We start from the raw sequence: 20,102 nt of genomic DNA on the forward strand, positions 1-20,102 counted from the left end.
ATTAGACTTATAATTAAAATATATCTAGACCAATACCGAATAAATATATATAGAGTTCATTCATCGTTACAAAAGCATTAGTTGACTTATAATTAGAATATATCCAAATGTACATCAAAATAAATCTATACAAAGTTCGCGTATAGTGGGACATAAGCCAGAATAAATATAGATTGAAAACCTACACATGGTTTACACAAAATGAGACTCGAATCTAGGACCCCCAAAATTATGAGAGCCTTAACCTCACCATTAAGCTAAGGCATTATTGATCGATATTGTCTCCAGTGAGAATTTTCTATTCACAATCTAATGGGAGCCTAAATGCCTAAAGAAGTAGTAGATCCACAAATAAAAACAACTCAGTAAGTGCCTAGAAAATGATCACTTCGCCAAAAAAATCTCAACATTTTCTTTTAGTAGGATTTGAACTTAGAAGGCACTTATACACAAGTGCACTACCACTTGAACTAACAGTGATAATCATATTTTTTTCTTGTTTAATTTTTTATGTAAATATATATTAAATATTTACTTATTTAATTATAATATTAAATTTGAGATATTTTTATATTTTAATCAATTTTTCCACTAAAACTTTTAATAATGATAACTAATTAACTTTAGAAAGTTAATATATAATTGAGTTAAATATAAAATTAAAATAAAATTGAAATTAAACATATTATTTATGAAAGAAATCATACTATATTTATTTTTATAGTAAATATTAAACTTTATTATTATATAATTAAAATAGAGAAATGAATAATAATAGCACGGGTATAAATTTTTATTTAAAATTTGTTTAATAAATAAATCTCGAATTTACTGGGATTTGAACAAATTTTCCATATCCGGAAAGACAAAGTAGGCAAGTGCCTTTAATAATAATAATGGAGATACGAGTCAAATTAAAGTCTTTTAACTCTATACAACAAAATCCCATCTTCTTTCTATATACAAACTGATTATCAAAAGCTTTCCCAAGAAAATCCCTCAAGAAAAGAGAGAAATTTTCTAGGTTTCTTTATTTTTTTTGGCTTTTACCATCTATGATCGTCGTCAGCTCAATTCACCTTCAGGAATGCTTTGCAGTGCAGGCCTCCAGGACCGTTGATTTGCTTCGTATTGATTACCGACATTGATCAACTGTTCCAAAACCTGTTGTACTGATAATTCTTTTGCGTCAACCCTACCTAATAACTCCTCCAACTGCTTCTTTGATATCTTCACTTTCACTTCATGAATAGCTGAAGGAGATGCATTCAAACCAATTTCTGGATTATTTACAAGAAGACCCTTTTCTTCGTCACCGTCGTTCGCCGCCGAGGCCGATGAGCCCCATTCGTCGCCGGCCCACCGTGTTGATGATTGATGTTGTTGATGCCGCAAACAATTTCCCATTAAAATGTGCTTTTTTTTGGTTAATAGACAAATGGAGGGAGTAAGGACTAAGGGCTTGGAATGTTGATAAGCAATGGGTTATATATAAGAATTGGGGAGGAAAGGAGGGTAAAAGCGTCAAGCCAAACTAAAATTCTGCCACGTGGGATGACATGTCTGACGTGTCTGACGTGGCTGACGAGAGCTTTGTTGATCTGATCATCACCAAACTAGTTCAGGTTGTTTAATGACGTTGGTTTAGTTAGCTTGATTTGACTTGACTTGGCTTTGTCTCGGCTTCTTCGGTGGCTGCTTATTTATTACTATTTATTTATCCAAATTATCAATGTGTCTTTTACCTTTTTTTTAAAATGCATATTACTAAACACATGTCTATTAAATATCTTCCATACCTTATACTATTTTCTGAATTCAAACATGATAAATATAAAATATATTTATGGGTTTTCTTCTGAGCAAACAGAAAACAGTGGTTTTCTTTATTTATTTATCATGAAGTCATGCAAAATGATTTTAAAAATTATGTTTATTGCTTGAAATACCTTATTTAAAATCTTAAATTTGAATGAATGGATAGTATAGAATTTGCAGAGGTAATGAAGACTTTATTTGTGTCATTATGTTAGTTACTATGGAAAAATAGAAATTTGTTCGTTTTTTTCTAACAATCATAGTTGTATTCAATTTATAGTGGATATAGGTTACACTTGGGCAAGAAATTATGTTGATTCGTGCTCAAAATGGAATCTACTGAATTTCGTGTGCTGGCTTTCAGTATGGTCTCCTCCAGAAATGGGATGAATAAAGCTTAATTCTGACGGAGCAGTGTCTCTCTATGGGCAGCATGCTTCCATTGGAGGAGTTTTAAGGGACTCTGCAAACTCGTTATGTGGGTATGCAATGAGTTTCGACAAGAAATTAGGTTTTAAAGTTGAAACAAGAGCAATGTTAGAAGGTCTTTTCATAGTATTGGGAAAAGGCTTCAGAAAGGTCGAAGTTGAATATGATAATGCACTTTTGGTTGAATTGATTTTAGTAGGGGAGGGGCCAACAGTAGTTTGGTGGAATTAAGATTACTGCATCAGCTGTTGCGTAGGAAATGAGATGTAAGAGTTCGTCATATTTCGAGGGATCAAAATGGCGTTGTAGATTACATGGCTAAACATGTTGCAATAGGAAACCTCATGCTCCAATTGTTTGAAGCTCTGTCGGATTCGATAAAAGATGCGTTGATTGTTGATTGTAATGGTTCTAATTTAGTTTAATATGGACTGGTTGATGTAATGGCTTTATGCTGTGCTTTTATATACAAAAAAAAAACCCTTAAATTTGAGTTTTGTGGATAAGAAAAATAATACTATTTTTTAAAATTAGATTGAATCGATCAAGATACTAGTTTGGAATAAGGGATTGAATTAATTGATTTGTGAACCGGTATAAATCAATTAAACAAATGGTTAAATCGAGCTAAAAATTAATTAAACCAATAATTGAACCGATTTTCTTTATTTTTATAATTTTTTTAATAATCTATTCAATCCAACCATCCTATTCTAAAATTCTTGGAAAATAGAGTTAGGAGCAGAGGCAAATAGAGAGCTTGACTCCTTTTAATTAAATGGTACAGTTGTAATTTGAGTCCTTCCTAAATATTAATAATTCAATTTAATTTTTAATATATTTTGTTAAATAAAAAAAGTACAATTTTACTTCTTTCAAATGTTAAAACTCAATCAATTTATTTGAATACAAAATTCTTAATTTTGGCATTTCTAAGTTTCTTTTAATTTTATCTCGATTTTAATCATACAATTCTAGCTTCAAAACCAAGAGTTTTATGGTCCAATCTGACTGAATTAATCTGATATCGGGTACTTAAAAGAAAGAAAAAGAAAATAAGCCATTAATAAAAGTTGAATTAGCTAAGAGCCGAGCTAGTGTGAACGCGGATAGGGGGTGGAATCTAGCAAAGGTGTGAACACAAATTAGACAAGAGGAATGTAGCAGGCACCCAACCCAAGCTGCCGTTACATTATATAATTATATTGTTTTCATAATCGTAAGATAATTACAAATATAGACAGAGATTCATATTTTAAACATATATTTATTAAAAATAATCACATCATTCAACATTCATTAATTATCGATTCAAAAATCAAATCTTATCCAATTTATGAATGTATAAAACTAGAAAGGCTTTCGTATATAAAGATTAAGCACCTTCTTTTTTTTTTTTTCTTTTTTGACTTTTTTTTTTATATTTAAAAAATTAGATTGAAGTCCAATACATGATATATTGGTGTGCGTGTTCCAAACAATAAACGACATAAACAACTACGTGGATTGGCACATATAGAAAATAAGTCATTAAAAGAGGTGATAGTCTGAGACGGGCGAGGTTGGTAGCTATTTCTTAAACAAGTCAAAGCATCCACATATTTGTTCCCTTCTCGAAAGACATGCAACAGAGAGTTAGAACTTATAGAACGAAGGAACATCTTACACTCATCAATCAAAAGAGATAATACTAAATTAGAAATCGTAGGGGCTTTCATAAACTATCTCACAGACGTAGCATCAACTTCAATTTCAAGATTTTCTATGTTAAGGTCCCGAGCTAATACTAGTCCATCTCTCAGTGCCCAAAGTTTATCTTTTGCACTAGTTACATTAGGGATGTGATGATAAGAACCAATCACCCAACGGCCTTGGTGATCGCAAAAAGTGCACTGGCACCAACTTTACCTAGATTACCAATAGATGAACCATCAGAATTTAGTTTGATCCATCCCGATGGAGGAGGTTTTCATACAACTAGAACAATTTCAGGGAGATTGAAATTTTTGTAAGGGGAGAATGCGAAAAATTCGCCAGCAACAAGGATTATTCATTGCAAGAAACCCTTTAAGTGTTTTGTCTTTGAAAAGACTAAAGCATTGTGACACAACAAATTTCCCATAAAGTGAAGGTAAAGACAGTGAACCAAGGAATTGAAGGGTATTAAACATACTCTTTTGCGGTAATGGTACCGTGGATCCATTCCTCCTAATTACTTGGTTGAGGAGATCTAACCCGACAATGGGTATAAACAAAAGTCCACAATTACTGGACAATAAGACAATCCCAGAACAGATGGACAATGAACTCTTGTTCATTTGAGCAAAAAGGGCAAAGGTCAAGTAAATTCATACCCCGACAGATCATAAAAGATCTCATTGGAAGATATTCCATCCACATTTTCAAAGGAAGAACTTTAGCTTTGGAAGAAGTTGAGCTTTCCATATGGAATTCTAGAAGGTGAAATGTTGTCAAAAGAAGTGCCAAGGGCAGGAATGATTCATGGCAAAATGAAAGAAAAGGTATTTGGACGAGCCCCAATAAACAAAATTCGAGCCTATGAGTCCCACTGGAATCCCTACTATTTTGCACTTGTTCAAAAGACCAAGACTCCTCTAACGAAATTAGAATACCTTGTAGTAGTTGACGGAAGGGACCTTTCCCTGACCAATTATCACTCCAAAATTTCATTGTTCTACTATCCCTAATAACTCATCTCATCCCTGACTCAAGAAGATAACTACTCTTCCTCAAAGAGGACCAAATCCATACTAGAATTAAGATGTCTCGTATAATCTCAGAACTGTTCAACACACACACAGTCCGTACTGGAATTAATTATCTGATCATTTTGGATTTGTTTCTGTTTAGCTAACAAATTCAAATATTTTCTTTGTATCTCACAATTTCTCTGAAGATTTTATTATTTAACTCTCAATTCTATAATAATTGACCCAGCATAATTCAAGGTCATTTGAGTGAAACATTACTGTAAACAATGAATTCCTTTATGGATTTAGACAAATCAATACTGGAGCTTCTGTCAATAAAATTTTTAACTAATCAAAACTTTGTTAGCACTTAACTGACCAAACAAATTCTACATGTCCCTGTAATAACTTCATTATTGGTAATATAATTATTGAGAAATTCTTAATAAATCGTCAATAATACAGATGTTCAAATGTTGAGCATGCTCTGAATCAGTTTTATAATAGATTAGTATATCATCAATAAAGAACACCAACGAATTTATTAAAATATGAATGAAAACTCAATTCACCAGATCCTCAAATGCTGCAAGGGTATTATTTAATCTAGAAGACACAACTAGAAACTCGTAGTGTCCATAATAGGTTTTGAATGCGGTTTTAAGCACATTCATGTTTTTATCTCGCAATTGATAATAGTCAGATCAAAGATTTATCTTCAAGAACACTGTAGCACTTTTCAATTGATCAAATTGACCTTTAATACGAGGCAATAAATATTTATTCTTTACCATGACTTTATTCAACTATCGATAATCTATACACAATCCCATCAACCTGTCTTTCTTTTTCAAAAACAAAACATATGCCCCTCAAAGTGATATACTTGGTCGCGTAAAATCTCTATCAATCAGTCTTTGCAACTGAGCTTTTAATTCTTTTAATTTTGTTGAAGTCATTCTATACAGAGCAATCGAGATGGGAGCAGTCCTTGGCATTAATTCTATAGCAAACTCGACTTTTCACTCTAGCGATAAACTCAACAATTCCTTAGGAAAAATATCTATAAACTCGTAAACTATCATTAATAGATCAATTTTCATTTATGATACTCTAGAATCCAGGACATAAGCTAAAAATGCATTACAGCCTTATCAGGTCAATTTTAGTGCGGATATCGCTAAAATCATGTTCGTAACATATTCAACAAAAATCAATTCACCGTTCAGACATCTAAATTCAATTTGTTTCTATCGGTAATTCACTATAGCATTGTAAATAGTCAACCAATCCATTTCTAGAATAACGTTAATTTTCTCAAAAGATAGTAACATCAAATCGACAAGAAAGTCATAACCTTGAATTTTCAGTTGACCCTATTTGTAAATCAGGTTGTCTATCAGTTGGCTCAACCAGTAAACTATTTTCTGTTACTAACATAATACATATATATAAATGTGTAAGCACCTTTTTTTCTTTTTTTTTGACTTTTTTATATTTCGAAAATTAGATTAAAGTCCAATACATGATATGTTGGTGTGCGTGTTCCAAACAATATACAATATAAACAACTAGGTGGATCGGCATATAGAAAATAAGCCATTAAAAGAAATGATAGTTTGAGACAGGCGAGGTTGGTAGCTATTTCCTAAACAGGTCAAAGCATCCGTATATTTGTTCCCTTTACGAAAGACATGCAACAAAGAGTTAGAACTCATAGAACGAAAGAGCATCTTGCACTCATCAATCAAAAGAGATAATACCAAATTAGAAATCGTAAGGGCTTTCATAAACTATCTCACAAACGTAGCATCAACTTCAATTTAAAGATTTTCTATGTTAAGGTCCCGAGCTAATACTATTCCATCTCTCAGCGCCCAAAATTCAACTTCTACACTAGTTACATTAGGGATGTGACAATAAGAACCAATCACCCAGTAGCCTTGGTGATCACAAAAAGTGCACTGGCACCTGTTGTACTTGGATTACCAATAGATGAACCATCAAAATTTAGTTTGATCCATCCCGGTGGAGAAGGTTTCCATACAACTAAAACAATTTCAGGGATGTTAAAATTTTTGAAGGGGGTGATTACGAAAAATTTGCCAGCAACAAGGATTATTCGTTGCAAGAAACCATTTGAGGGTCTTGTATTTGAAAAGACTAAAGTATTACAAAACAATAAATTTCCCATAAAGTGAAGGTAAAGACAATGAACCAAGGAATGGGAGGATGTTAAACCTACTCCTTTGCGGTAGTGGTACCATGGATCCATTCCTCCCAATTACTTGGTTGAGGAGATCTAACCCGACAATGGTTATAAACAAAAGTCCACAATTACTAGACAATAAGACAATCCCGGAACAGATGGACAATGAACTCTTGTTCATTTGATTAAAAAAGGCAAAGGTCAAGCAAATTCATACCCAGACGGATTATAAAAGATCTCATTGGAAGATTTTTCCATCCACATTTTCAAAGGGAAAACTTTAGCTTTGGAGGAAGATGAGCTTTTCATATGGAATTCTAGAAGGTGAAATATTGTCAAAAGAAGTGCCAAGGGCGGGAACAATTCATGCCGAAATGAAAGAATAGGTATTGGCTAGTGTAAAAGACCTAGATTTTGACGAGTCTAAGTAAACGAAGTTCGAGCTCATATCATGATATGATACGGGGGTACTCAAGAATGTATTAATCATCTCTTGCGAAAGTGCGTAAGAAATCAAATGAGGCCCACTGGAATCCCTACTATTTTGCACTTGTTCAAAAGACCAAAACTCCTCTAACAAAATTAGAGTACCTTGTACTAGTTGGCAGAAGGGACCTCTTCCCGACCAATTATCACTCCAAAATTTTATTATTCTACTATATCTAATAACTCATCTCATCCCAGACTCAAAAAGATAACTAATCTTCCTGAAAGATGACCAAATCAATACTAAAATTAATATGTCTCGTATAATCTCAGAATTGTTCAACACACACACAATCCATACTGGAATTAATGATCTGATCATTCTGGATCTGTTCCCATTTAGCTCACAAATTCGAATCTTTTCTTTGTATCTCTCAATTTCTCTGAAGATTTTATGATTTAACTCTCAATTCTATAATAAATGACCTAGCATAATTCAAGGTCATCTGAGTGAAACATTACTGTAAATAATGAATTCCTTTCTGGATTTAGACTGAATCAATACTGGAGCTTCAGTCAATAAAATTTTCAACTGATCAAAACTTTGATAGCACTTAACTGACCAAACGAATTCAACATGTCCCTATAATAAATTCATTATCGGTAATATAATTATTGAGAAATTCTTAATAAATCGTCTATAATACAGATTTTCAAATGCTGAACATGCTCTAAATCAGTTTTATAATAGATCAATATAACATCAATAAAAAACAACAACAAATTTGTCAAAATATGAATGAAAACTCGATTCACTAGATCCTCAAATGCTGCAAGGGTATTATTTAATCTAGAAGACATAACTAGAAACTTGTAGTGTCCATAATGGGTTTTGAACATGGTTTTTGGCACATTAATGTCTTTATCTCGCAATTGATAATAGTCAAATCAGATATTTATCTTCAATAACACTATAGCACTTTTTAACTAATCAAATAGACCTTTAATATGAGGCAATAAATATTTATTCTTTATCGTTACTTTATTCAACTGTCGATAATCTATACACAATCCCATCGACCCGTCTTTTTTTTTCACAAATAGAACATATGCACCTCAAAGTGATATACTTGGTCGAGTAAAATCTCTGTCGATTAGTTCTTGCAACTGAGCTTTTAATTCTTTTAATTCTGTTGAAGTCATTCTGTTCGGAACAATCAAGATGGGTGCAATCCTTGGCATTAATTCTATAGCAAACTCAACTTCTCGCTCTAGTGATAAACTCAACAATTCTTTAAGAAAAACATCTATAAACTCGTAAACTATCATTACCAGATCAATTTTCATTTCTAATACTCTGGAATCTAGGACATAAGCTAAAAATGTATTACAGCCTTATCGGATCAATTTTAGTGCAGATATCACTAAAATCATGTTCGTAACATAATCAATCTTAGCAGATTCAACAGAAGTTAATTCACCATTCAGACATCTCAAGTCAATTTATTTTTGTCGGTAATTCACTATAGCATCGTGAATAGTCAACTAATTCATTCTTAGAATAACGTCAAATTTATCAAAAAGACAATAACATTAAATTGACAAGAAAGTCATAACCTTGAATTTTCAGTGGATACTGTTTGCAAATCAGGTTGTCTATCAGTTGACACGGCCGGTAAACTCTTTTATGTTACTAACATAATACATATATACAAATGTGTTGGCCTAGGTCAATTAATGCATACACAGTAATATCAAAGATTGAAAAGGTACCAGTAACATCATCAGGAACTAAAGCCTTCTGGTATGCATAGATCGCGCAATCTCTGGTAGAAACTCGAGCTTCAGATCGAACTGTTGTGTTTGATACTTTCATATTGTTCTGTCGCGTAAATTCTTGAAGAATTGGGCCCATTTCTTGCATCCATCTTATCATCCATTCCATTTGTGGAATGTTACTCTCGCCATTTTTTTTTGAGATCCTGATTTTACTCTTCGTGTGAGTGAGGCCAAGATGTCCATCTTTTCTTTCCAGCGTTTGTTCAAATCCCTTATTTATTTTCGTTGAAGCTTCGTATACTGCATGTATAGTGTATCCACTATGATACTTTTGGATGGCTTCATGAACTATTCAGTAGTTGTCATTAGAACTCCGACTCTTTTGCACAAGGTCGTCACTAAGTGGGGAAAGAAAACTCCCATTTTCTGGCAGCTAATACATGTTTTCATGTAGTGGTAGATCCATGTCCTTATGCATACATGTTTCTTCTGCAAAGCAGCATATAACAAAACCGCTCGAAAAGTGTTGACATTAGAGGCATTTTCAATAGTATTGTAACTTAAAAGAACTAACCTATATCAAGCAATATGTTTCAAAGTAAACAAGAATCGATGCAATAGTACAGTAAAATTCTAGTTGGAACCCTTAACCTTATCGGAAAACTCGAGATTCCATGTGAAGATTCATTGCAATTCCTTGTTTATATGAAGCATTTTTCCTGTACCAAGTGAAAATACAAGAAAAATAAGCAAAATAAGGTTTTAAGGATTTAAGGGTTTAAAAAGTTTTAGAAAGATTTTAAGGTTAATAAGTGTTTTAAAACAAGTTAAAAGTGTTTTGGGTTTAAAATTTTGGTATATTAGGTTGAAAATCAAGTTAAATAAGGTTAAAAATTGATGGATTACGCGACGGGTCAGGTTAACCCTTGCAGAAAATTACAGCGATGTCGCAACATCGAACCCTGATATCGCAACACCCTTTGCTGGTTACCGATGTCACGATATCGGGGTTTGATGTCGCGACACACTTTAAAATTTTTGGATTTTGGGGTAAACTAATCACTCTGTCGTGACACAGAGGTGATTTGTCGCGACATCGAGTTGAGTTGCTCGATTCCTTGAATTTGTGATCGGTGTTGCGACACGGAAATTCCATGTTGCAACACCAACTCTATTTTGGCCCCTCCTCTTGATTTTCAAAATGTTCGGTACATACATATCCTATTTTTAAACAATTCAAATAAAACTAAATCATAATATCCTACTTTTAAACTGCCCCCCACATTTTAGAGCATACATTGACCTTACTGTAAAATGATTAAAGCTCACACAAGAAAACTTCCCTGATAAGGTCGAATATTTATTGATGTATTAACATCGGGGTTTGTTGGCTCCAACCGGACAGGTAGTACCTGCAAAAAAAATACTATGAAAAGAAATAAGTAATATAATATTAAGGAAAAGAAATTAATAAATGAAATGAAATAAACATTACATTAATATAATAAGCGAAATAAAGTTTACAACAAGAAATAGAAGTTCTTTAAAAACTGGGACGATTCGTGTCGCCACCATAGAAGAACTTCCAGCTGGTTCTAAATACTTTGATTCGACGTTTGTTCCTTTATCATTGTATACGAACCAAACTCTCTTGTCGATTCGATTGATAGTGCCTTATTTTCGACGGACGTGACATTCACATTGTGAGCCATTTAGTACCAAATCTGAGCCAACCCCAAATTATTTCATGGGTTATTATTGCTTCGAGCTTGCTCCTCTCCTTGTTGCGTGAGACTTTGGTTGCTCGAGCCTTGCTATTGTTGTCGAATGAGATTGAATCAAACTCCTCGACCTCTTCGGTTGGCACCTTCTTTGCTATGGCTAGAAAGTGTATTGACTTTTCTACACTTTTATTCAATATTGGTTTAAGTTCCATGTTAGTGGTTAGTTCATCTTCCGCTTCTACCTTTACGGTTAGTTCTGTTGCTATGTCAATTGGATCAGAAATCGTTTCAATAATGTTCAATTTATCCCCATGATCTTTAGTTACAAGATCAGGTTAAATCTCACCATAATTTTCATCATGGTTATCGGTGATACAAGGGTTCTCATGACCCGAGTTGTGAGTGTTAGAAATGTCCTCTTTCCTTGGAGGCAGTGCTTCAGATATTTCTTGCATCATTTGCGCCATCATGTCTAACATGTTTGATAATACCTTAGAGGTGTCTGTCGTAGTGGTTTCACATGAAGGCATCTCATACGAATCATAAGGAGGCTTGTTTGAATGTTCAGGCATATCATGATTCTCTTCAAGTGTCTCATACAAATTACCAGTGAACTCATATGGATATTTGACTATCAATATCTTGTTCATTACTCCACTGGTACGTTAAGGCTTCGTTTCCGTGTTAGTTTAGCTCTGTCATGAACAATTTTTGAATTTTCATGATCTCTCATTCTTCATATACTCCTTCCTCGTATATTTTGTCATCAAAGATCATCTCATCGTTAAACCACATGTAATCAGTTTCATTCATAATCAAGAGATCTTTGTTGCCTTAGTCTCTATGAATCAATGACCGGCTAGATAAGTGTTCTTTTCCTCTAAGGCATATACTAAAATTGAAAAAGAAAAAGAAAGAAGTTAGTAAACTAAATTAGTAAAATTAAAAATACAAATCGTATCTATAATTCAAAATTTTCCTAATTATTTTATTGAACGCAAAGATTAAAACTAATTCTGTAATGTTGCCTCCTCGGAAACGATGCCAACAACTTGATCGTCTCCGGACGTACTAACATCTAGAGTGTGGATACTACAACTAAAGATGTGGAATTGAAGCGGTGTCCACAAATATACGAGTCAGGTTGTAATATAGTTACAACGAAGTAGGTGAGTACTCCAATGATCATACCCAAGAGACGCGAGTACTAGATTAATTCTAACCTAAACACCAATAGATCTAATTAGTGTGTTAAATAAAATAAATTACGAATAAACATAAATAAAGGGTTTTTGGTTTTTATAATTAAAGAACTAAAAATAACATAAATAAAAGAAGTCTTTGGAAAATTAGATTATAAATTGGATCAAATGTAAACATGGGTGATTAGCTCACTTTGGTAGTCATAATCAACTGTCGTTTCGAGTTTTCTTGTTCAATCAACTAGTCAATACCCCAGTAAGATCTTCCAATACGTCTACTAAAATACTAAATCGACAAGAACTACTTATCTTCTGACATCACAATCCAGACCGATTTAGGGTTAAGGTGTTCACGAATAAGTCATTACCCCAGTAAGATCTTCCAATATGTCCACTAAAATACTAAATCGACAAGAACTACTTATCTTTTGACATCACAGTCCAGATCGATTTAGGGTTAAGGTGTTCACGGATAAGCCATACCGAATTTGGGTTAATTCCCACCTTGATGGCTTTCTAGGGCTGTCAGGTTTTTCCTTTCCTTAACAACTAATCTGTTAAGAAATCCCTACAGAACAATTCATTATTCATATCTTCACTCGTTAGTCCCCCATAAGAGAATTAATTCCTCAAGTAATTAATAAACATCATAAACTTGATATTGAATATATGTATAAAGAATAAAACAAGAGTAGAGTTTGGAGAATCCTGTTTGTATTTGATATATGAAGTGCTGAAATCCTCAAACGTTTGATTGCGTCTACAAATCAAGTTCTCCAAAGAACACGAATGAAGAATTAAAAAGAAGTCTAAGCCTTAAGACAAAGAAAAATAAAATGAAAACTAAATTTTACAAAGAAAACTAATAATATGAAAAGTTCTCCTTTAACAAATGTTTAAGAGTCTATTTATAGAGTTAGGGTTGTTGTCGTCCTCAACCCTAGGTCAGCTGACGCTCTTGCATTTAACTTTTGATTGTGCAGACCAAAACACCTATGGCTCGTAAGTGTTTCCCATACAGGACCGATGTTGCCACACCTTAGTGCCTGTGTCACAACGTCGAAGGCAGTACGCTCAGGTTCAGAGCAGCTTCAAAGGTATGTCGCGACACCGAAGGTAGTCTTGAGATTCTTGCATCTGCTCCTTATGTTGTGACATCGAATTTCCCGTGTTGCAACGCAACGACCAATATTGAGTTTGTATGCCGTTTGATAGTCTCCTGCACACTCACTAAGTACATTAGCTCACCTTTAGGCCTCATTCGGCCCCTAAGGTCAATAAAAGACTCTAAATACACTTTTTATTGGATTTAAAATAAACTATAAAAAATTTACTAAAATATAATGAAAATGCTTATATTCAAGCTCCTCAAGTGCGAAAACTAATTTAATCTGCTACATTGAATTACGACAAACCAAAAGTGTGTATGAGAAACTTTGAGAAACATCTTGGAAGCCGAAAAAGGATATATGGCAGATTCCTTGAAAGTTTCAAGGTCCTCAACGAGTCAAATCTTTTATTTGGCTTACGTTCAAGTCGAGGTTGTGGACTCATCTGGAGGGCATATATTGGGGGTTTGGGAACAGTTCGGTATGTGGAGTTTGTGGGCATAATTCTAAAAATGTGTTGCATGCTATTAGGGATTGCACTCCAGCGAGAAACATTGGGAATCTTTTAATCCCTACGGATCGACATGATAGGTTTTATTCAGATAATCTGCAGGATTCGCTCATTTCAAACTTACAAAATTATCATGATTTTTGCTTCGGTGAGGTCGATTGGCAATGTCTTTTTGGGATTATTATTTGGCGTATTTGGAAAAATCACAATCTCTTCATCTTTCAATGTACATCCTAGAGTAATGAGGATACTATTAAGGTGTCATATAGCTGGACCAAGCAATTTGTTTCGTCTAGACGAGGCAAAATAAGGATAACTCAGATCCCATATCTTTGCACACACTCACCTGGGAATTTGGCTTGTTTGAAAACTGATAGCTCTGTCAGATACGATGATGGTTCTACTGTTACAGGGGAATTGTAAGAAATCGAAATGGGGAATTGATCATTGGGTTTAATAGATTATTGGGGAGTTGCTCAGTGTTTGAGGCTGAATTATGGGGTATATTGGATGGGTTATGGATTTTAATTGATCAAGGCTATAGTGTTGTGGCAATCTAGACTGATAATCTTAAGGTGGCTAAAGCCATTCAGGAAAAAACTTTGATTAGAATGATTCATTATTTGCTGGCGCAGCTTGATCATTGGAGTATTTCGTATATTTCTAGAATGGATAATCAGGAGGCTAATACTTTGGTCAAGCTGGCACACGAGGGAAGATATAGTTTGCAAGTTTTTGAAACATCCCCGTTAGGGGGATTGGGCTAGCTTATGTAGTCTAGATGTATCTATTCTTTCTTTATCACAAAAAAAATAATACAAAGTTAATCAATTTTTCTTAAAAATTAAAGAATGGGTGAAGTGAGAAAAAATTAGAGGCTCAATATTGAAATATATATTTTTTTAAGAGATCAAAATAAAATTTTACTATTATATTAACTTATAATTTTGTAATTTGTAAAGGGTGTTAATTGTGTTAAAAATGCAATTTATAATTTAATAGTTTCACCATTAATGAGATAAATGTTTACGTAAATCATCTTTTGTTTTTGGTAATTTAGAAGAAGAAATACATATGAAACCAAAACTCAAAGGACAAATGGTTACCTATTAAGGACAATGGACAATATCAATAATGGCTTCATAAATATATATTGAAATAAATAATATGGTTTTGGAATGAAAAGGAATTCCAATGTAAATAGAAAAATGATTTTTAAACAGTTTTGGTCATATATTTATTTTATTTTATATAATATCTAGAATTATTCATATTCCTTCTCCAACACATAAATAAGAGGATAATACGTTTCAACGCTACCAAACCTACATCCTCTTATCTTAGTAACAGTATCCATGTCAATTGAGTTCTTAATTGATAAAATTTAAAAAATAATTAGGAAGATTTCAAGGTATGTATATAATTAAAGTAATAAAACTATTAATCATATTTATCCCAATAAATTTAACAAAAATAAAAACATTTTAGATTTGTCTTGAAATTATGTAACTTTCCTTTTAAATATTTTAAATTTATCATCCTTCTTTTATTTATGTTTAATATTAAAAGTTAAGAAATATCAATTTCATAAAAAAATTAAATATTAAATACATTTCTTTTTACTTAGTGTGAATCAATGAGAGGAATGTTGAGATAAATTAAACCACGAGTCAAATATTAGCTAAAATTAAAAGGATGGATCCTTTTTTGGTAAAAAGTTGGTGGGTTAAAGATTTCATTGAAGTAATTGGTCGTATATTTATTGTGTTATAATTATATTTAAATTTTTTCATAGATTACTAATTTGTATTTTATAGAAATTTTGTCATTTTCATATATAGTTTTCTTTCATGTAGTCTCGTGCTTTAATTATTTTTTAGTATTATGTTCATCTTTGTGAACATATTATGTTGAATGGGGAATCCAGGGTTAGGGACTAAAATGAAAAAAATTTATTTAATTTTTGTGTAGTGTATAATATTTTAAATTATTAATGGTAAAATTATATTTTTAATCTTTTAAAATAATAAAATTTTAATTTAATCATTTAAAATTATAAAGATATAAACTATTAAAATAAAAAAAATTATATTTTTACTATCATAAACAATATACAATTTAATTTTCACATCCCAACAAAATTTCTTAACTTAATCCTTGTTTAATGTTGTGAAGTCTACTCCTAACCTTCGAGGACATACTCAAAAGAAATCTACCCCTAAGGCTTAGCCAAGGGCCATGCATGCCTTCATAAGTTAGTTCAAAGGAATCTTGCAAGTTATATTCTACAACCCAAAAATCCATGCAAATAGCTTAGATTCTTTTACATAAACTAAAACCCATGCAAATAATTTATACTATCCCGACGCCTACACTTTAAGCTTAAATAGGTTGCATTGCTTTTTAGGCATTCATATATGCTATACTATTGAACCTTTTTAAAAGAGGTGGGTAGCTATTTTAGAGGATGTGATTTTTTTTTTAATTTACATATTTTAATTTAAATGCATTTCACTGATTTTGATGCTACTGTTTTTATAATCAAAGGGGGGGGGGGGTTGCCTCCCTAAAGGCCCATAGCTTACATAATTTATGTTCCTTAACAATTGCCTAAAGGCATTTTATGACTTAAATAATACAATCAACCATGCTTACATATTTAACTAGACTTGTTTATGGATCATATAACTTCTTCAGATCTGAAATTCGTTTAAAATTTAAGAGATTAGGTAAAAATATTAAATCTAAAAAATGAGATTAGATAAAAAAAATTTGGCACGTTTAAAATATGGGTCGAGCTTAGGCTTGGACTTGAACACTCAAGGTTGAGCCCAGCTTAATCCGTTTTTAAGTTTATAATATTTTATATTATGTTATTTTTATATATTCTGTAATTTATAACACATTAAAAAATAAACTTATATTAAATATATAATACTACTCTAATGTAAACATTAAAATAATGTTAAGATGACTATATAAAAATTTTCAATAAATAAAAATATTAAATTAAAATAATTTAAAAAATTTAAAAATAATATGGACGGGTCTAAATTAGACTTGGGTTAATCTTTTGAAAATATGGACAAATTTGAACAAAATTTTAAATTCATATTTTGAGCTGAGTCAAACTTGAACAAATATAAAATATGTCAATATTCTGACCCATGAGCACATCCATTCGACACCAATCCATTAATCTATTTATTTATTTTTCTGAGGAACAAGGTAGAAAAAAGAAAAAAGCGGAAATAGTAGAAACGGCGAGATTCTTGTTTTATTTTTTTATAATTTTTTTTATAAAGAATCAAAACTTTATTGTGCTAAATTTATATGGAATTTGTGTTTACATAGCTTCAATTATTTTTAATCTTATTTTAATCTAATATTTTTTATAATAATTCAACTTTAATCTAAACTCATTTACTTAAAATATTGAAAATTTTAAAATGTTTTTAATCTAAAATATGTTTTAAAATAGTTACCTTTTAGGTTAACTCAAGATTAATTTTAAAATTCCTATTCGATTAATTAAAAAAGTTTTTAAAATTATTTAATCATTATCTATGTTATAGTTTAAACTTTTGATTAAATTGGTGTCTTGAGTCAACCGAACATCAATTTAATTGAAAATTTATCAAATTGTAAAAATTTTAAAATAAAATTCGGATTGATGTAGCAAGTCAACTGAGCACCAATTTAACTTAAAATTGCTAAATAACGAATCTTTTAAAAATAAATTACATATAAGATGATTTAATTGTTTTTAAAATAAAATAAAACTACCTAGCATTACAAAAATTTAATATTTACAGCTTTATTACTTTATCAATAATTATTAATTTTCAAAAATTATTATTTAAATATTTTTATTTTTTCACTCAAGTAATGAATATTTAAAAGGTTTGATTATTCACATGTCTATTTAAAACCTATGTATATTTTATTAATGAAGCCTTCGCATTAACAATAAAGGTTAAGATCTTAGACTTTGAAAGTTTAGGTTTGAGTCTCATCATCTACATTTGTGATGTACGAGTTTTTCTTTTGCTATCTTATTTTATTATTAATCATTTTAGTGATCTCACATATTAATGTAATATTTATACATGATTTTATTAAAAACTATTTCTTTGTTTTAAATTTTTATTTATTTAAAATTATCAATCTTATCTATACACGGTATCAACAGACCTCCCAACCTAGACCTTGAGTTAGTTTACGAACTTTGAGACTTGCCATCTCCGCTAAGACTATATGAGAACCATGTGGAGGTCTAGTGTAATTGATTGGAAGTCATCCTAAAACATCTTATCCTAGGACGTAGCATCACTTTCACTACCAAAAGTATCAAACCAAACTTGCCTTCTATTATAAAATGACCCTCTAAATAGCTCACAAACTATGTACTCACTTCTTCTTTCTTAACCCCCAAACTCTCAAACCATAAAGCTTTCTTCTTAACCTTCACTCCAGTATTTCACCATGTAAACTACTTCCTTCCTCCTCTGTTAATCCAATTGGTTAACAAAATTATTTGTCAGCGTGTCATAGAAGATAAATAGTGACATATTAGCGTAAAGTTCATGCAGACTACCACACGAATTGCTAGGTCAACATTATGAAAAATTTGATGTTTTAATTAATATTTCCTTTTAAAAAATGATTTGACTCTTTAACTTAAAAAAGAATAATGAGCAAATTACCAAAAGATCTAAATTATTCATTATGTAAAAAGAATTCACAAAAAGAATTAACTATAATTATAATAATTTAAAATATTTTAGCATTAAATACTTCAAATTCAGCATCCTAGAATGGAATCTTATACATGTCTATCAAAAATAAATAAAAGTTGGGTCTACAATTTTATACATTCTCATTCATTGCGTCCACTAATGGGACACCTAAAGAAGAGTCAATGGAGTTTTGAAGTTTGGAATGTAATTAATTTTGTTCATCATTTAAAATTTATATATATAATGGATGAAAAATAAAATTATATTTATAAAAATAAATGAGATTTTAGTTGAAATGGTAAGATAAAATATTGAAAATTAGAATGTTTTAAGTTAAAATTCTAAATGTATACGTGTTTTTTAATATAAAATATGTAAAATAAAAATACTCTTAAAATAATATAATTTATTTTATAAATTCGTGATATTTTAATCATTATTCAACTGGGTTAATGCTCGATTAACTTGTGATATCGAAAATAATATATGATAGAAATATATACAATATTTTATAATAATTGATTTGTACATTCTCTTTTTATCATTAATGAATTTATTCAGTCGTATAAAAAATGAATTAGTAGGAACTCAACTTGGATTTTCCGCAATTCTTATTATTCGAAATTTTTTTAATGAATTAAATATGTATATAAATATATTCCAATGGTTGATGATGATTGGAAGCCTATAAGTCCCACATTGATGACAGGCCACATATGCCAGTGCGCGACTGTCATCCTTGGCCTAAAGCTGGTCCATTCATTTTGAAGAATTTATTTATTAAATTTTCTGTTAATATATTATTTCTGTTCTTAATAAAATTTCAAGAATGTCATTTTTAAAAATTTAAACTTAAAATCATTTTAAGAGTAAAATATGTCTTATCATGCTGTTAAAATACAAATAAATCCCTTTCATATTAATTGTATTTTGATTGTTATGAGGTAAGAAAATCGTCTGAAAACTTAGGTACTAAAATAGTTTCTTTTGGTACAAACTTCAAGCTATGAAGAAGCAGATATGAAAGAGATGTAAACCAACATGACAATAACATGGACAGCTTTGGTTTCTTATTATTTTAGAATTTTAAAATTATCATCTTTCACGTATGTCGTTGGGTGATTAATACAAAATTATTAGTTTTATAAAAAAATTTAAGGGTAAAAAAAAAACCAACCTTATTGAGTCTTCTATTGTAAAAAAATAATCAAATCTTTCCATTAACAAAAGTCGTCAATCGGATTAACTATTAGAGATGCTAACAAAAGATTTAAAATTAAAAATTTTAAATAATAATAAAAATCAAAATATATATACATATAAAATAGATTGAGACAAATAGTTCAAATTTATTATGGATGAGTGCTAAACAATAAAAATTTTAAATATTAAAATATTATAAATATTTAAATATTTAAAATAATAAAAAAGAATATCTAAAATGA

The 20,102-nt window shown here is 31.0% G+C and overlaps 1 protein-coding gene across 1 annotated transcript; it reads right to left on the reverse strand.

Moving 5' to 3' along the window:
* Positions 1-1,065: 1,065 nt before the first annotated feature.
* LOC105787199 (uncharacterized) lies at positions 1,066-1,407 on the reverse strand. The gene has a single exon (XM_012613633.2). The coding sequence runs from the start codon at positions 1,405-1,407 to the stop codon at positions 1,066-1,068; it is 342 nt and encodes a 113-aa protein (XP_012469087.1).
* Between the last annotated feature and the right edge of the window lie 18,695 nt (positions 1,408-20,102).

The sequence above is a fragment of the Gossypium raimondii genome, chromosome 1 (genome assembly GCF_025698545.1).
Source record: "Gossypium raimondii isolate GPD5lz chromosome 1, ASM2569854v1, whole genome shotgun sequence".
Lineage (NCBI taxonomy): Eukaryota > Viridiplantae > Streptophyta > Magnoliopsida > Malvales > Malvaceae > Gossypium > Gossypium raimondii.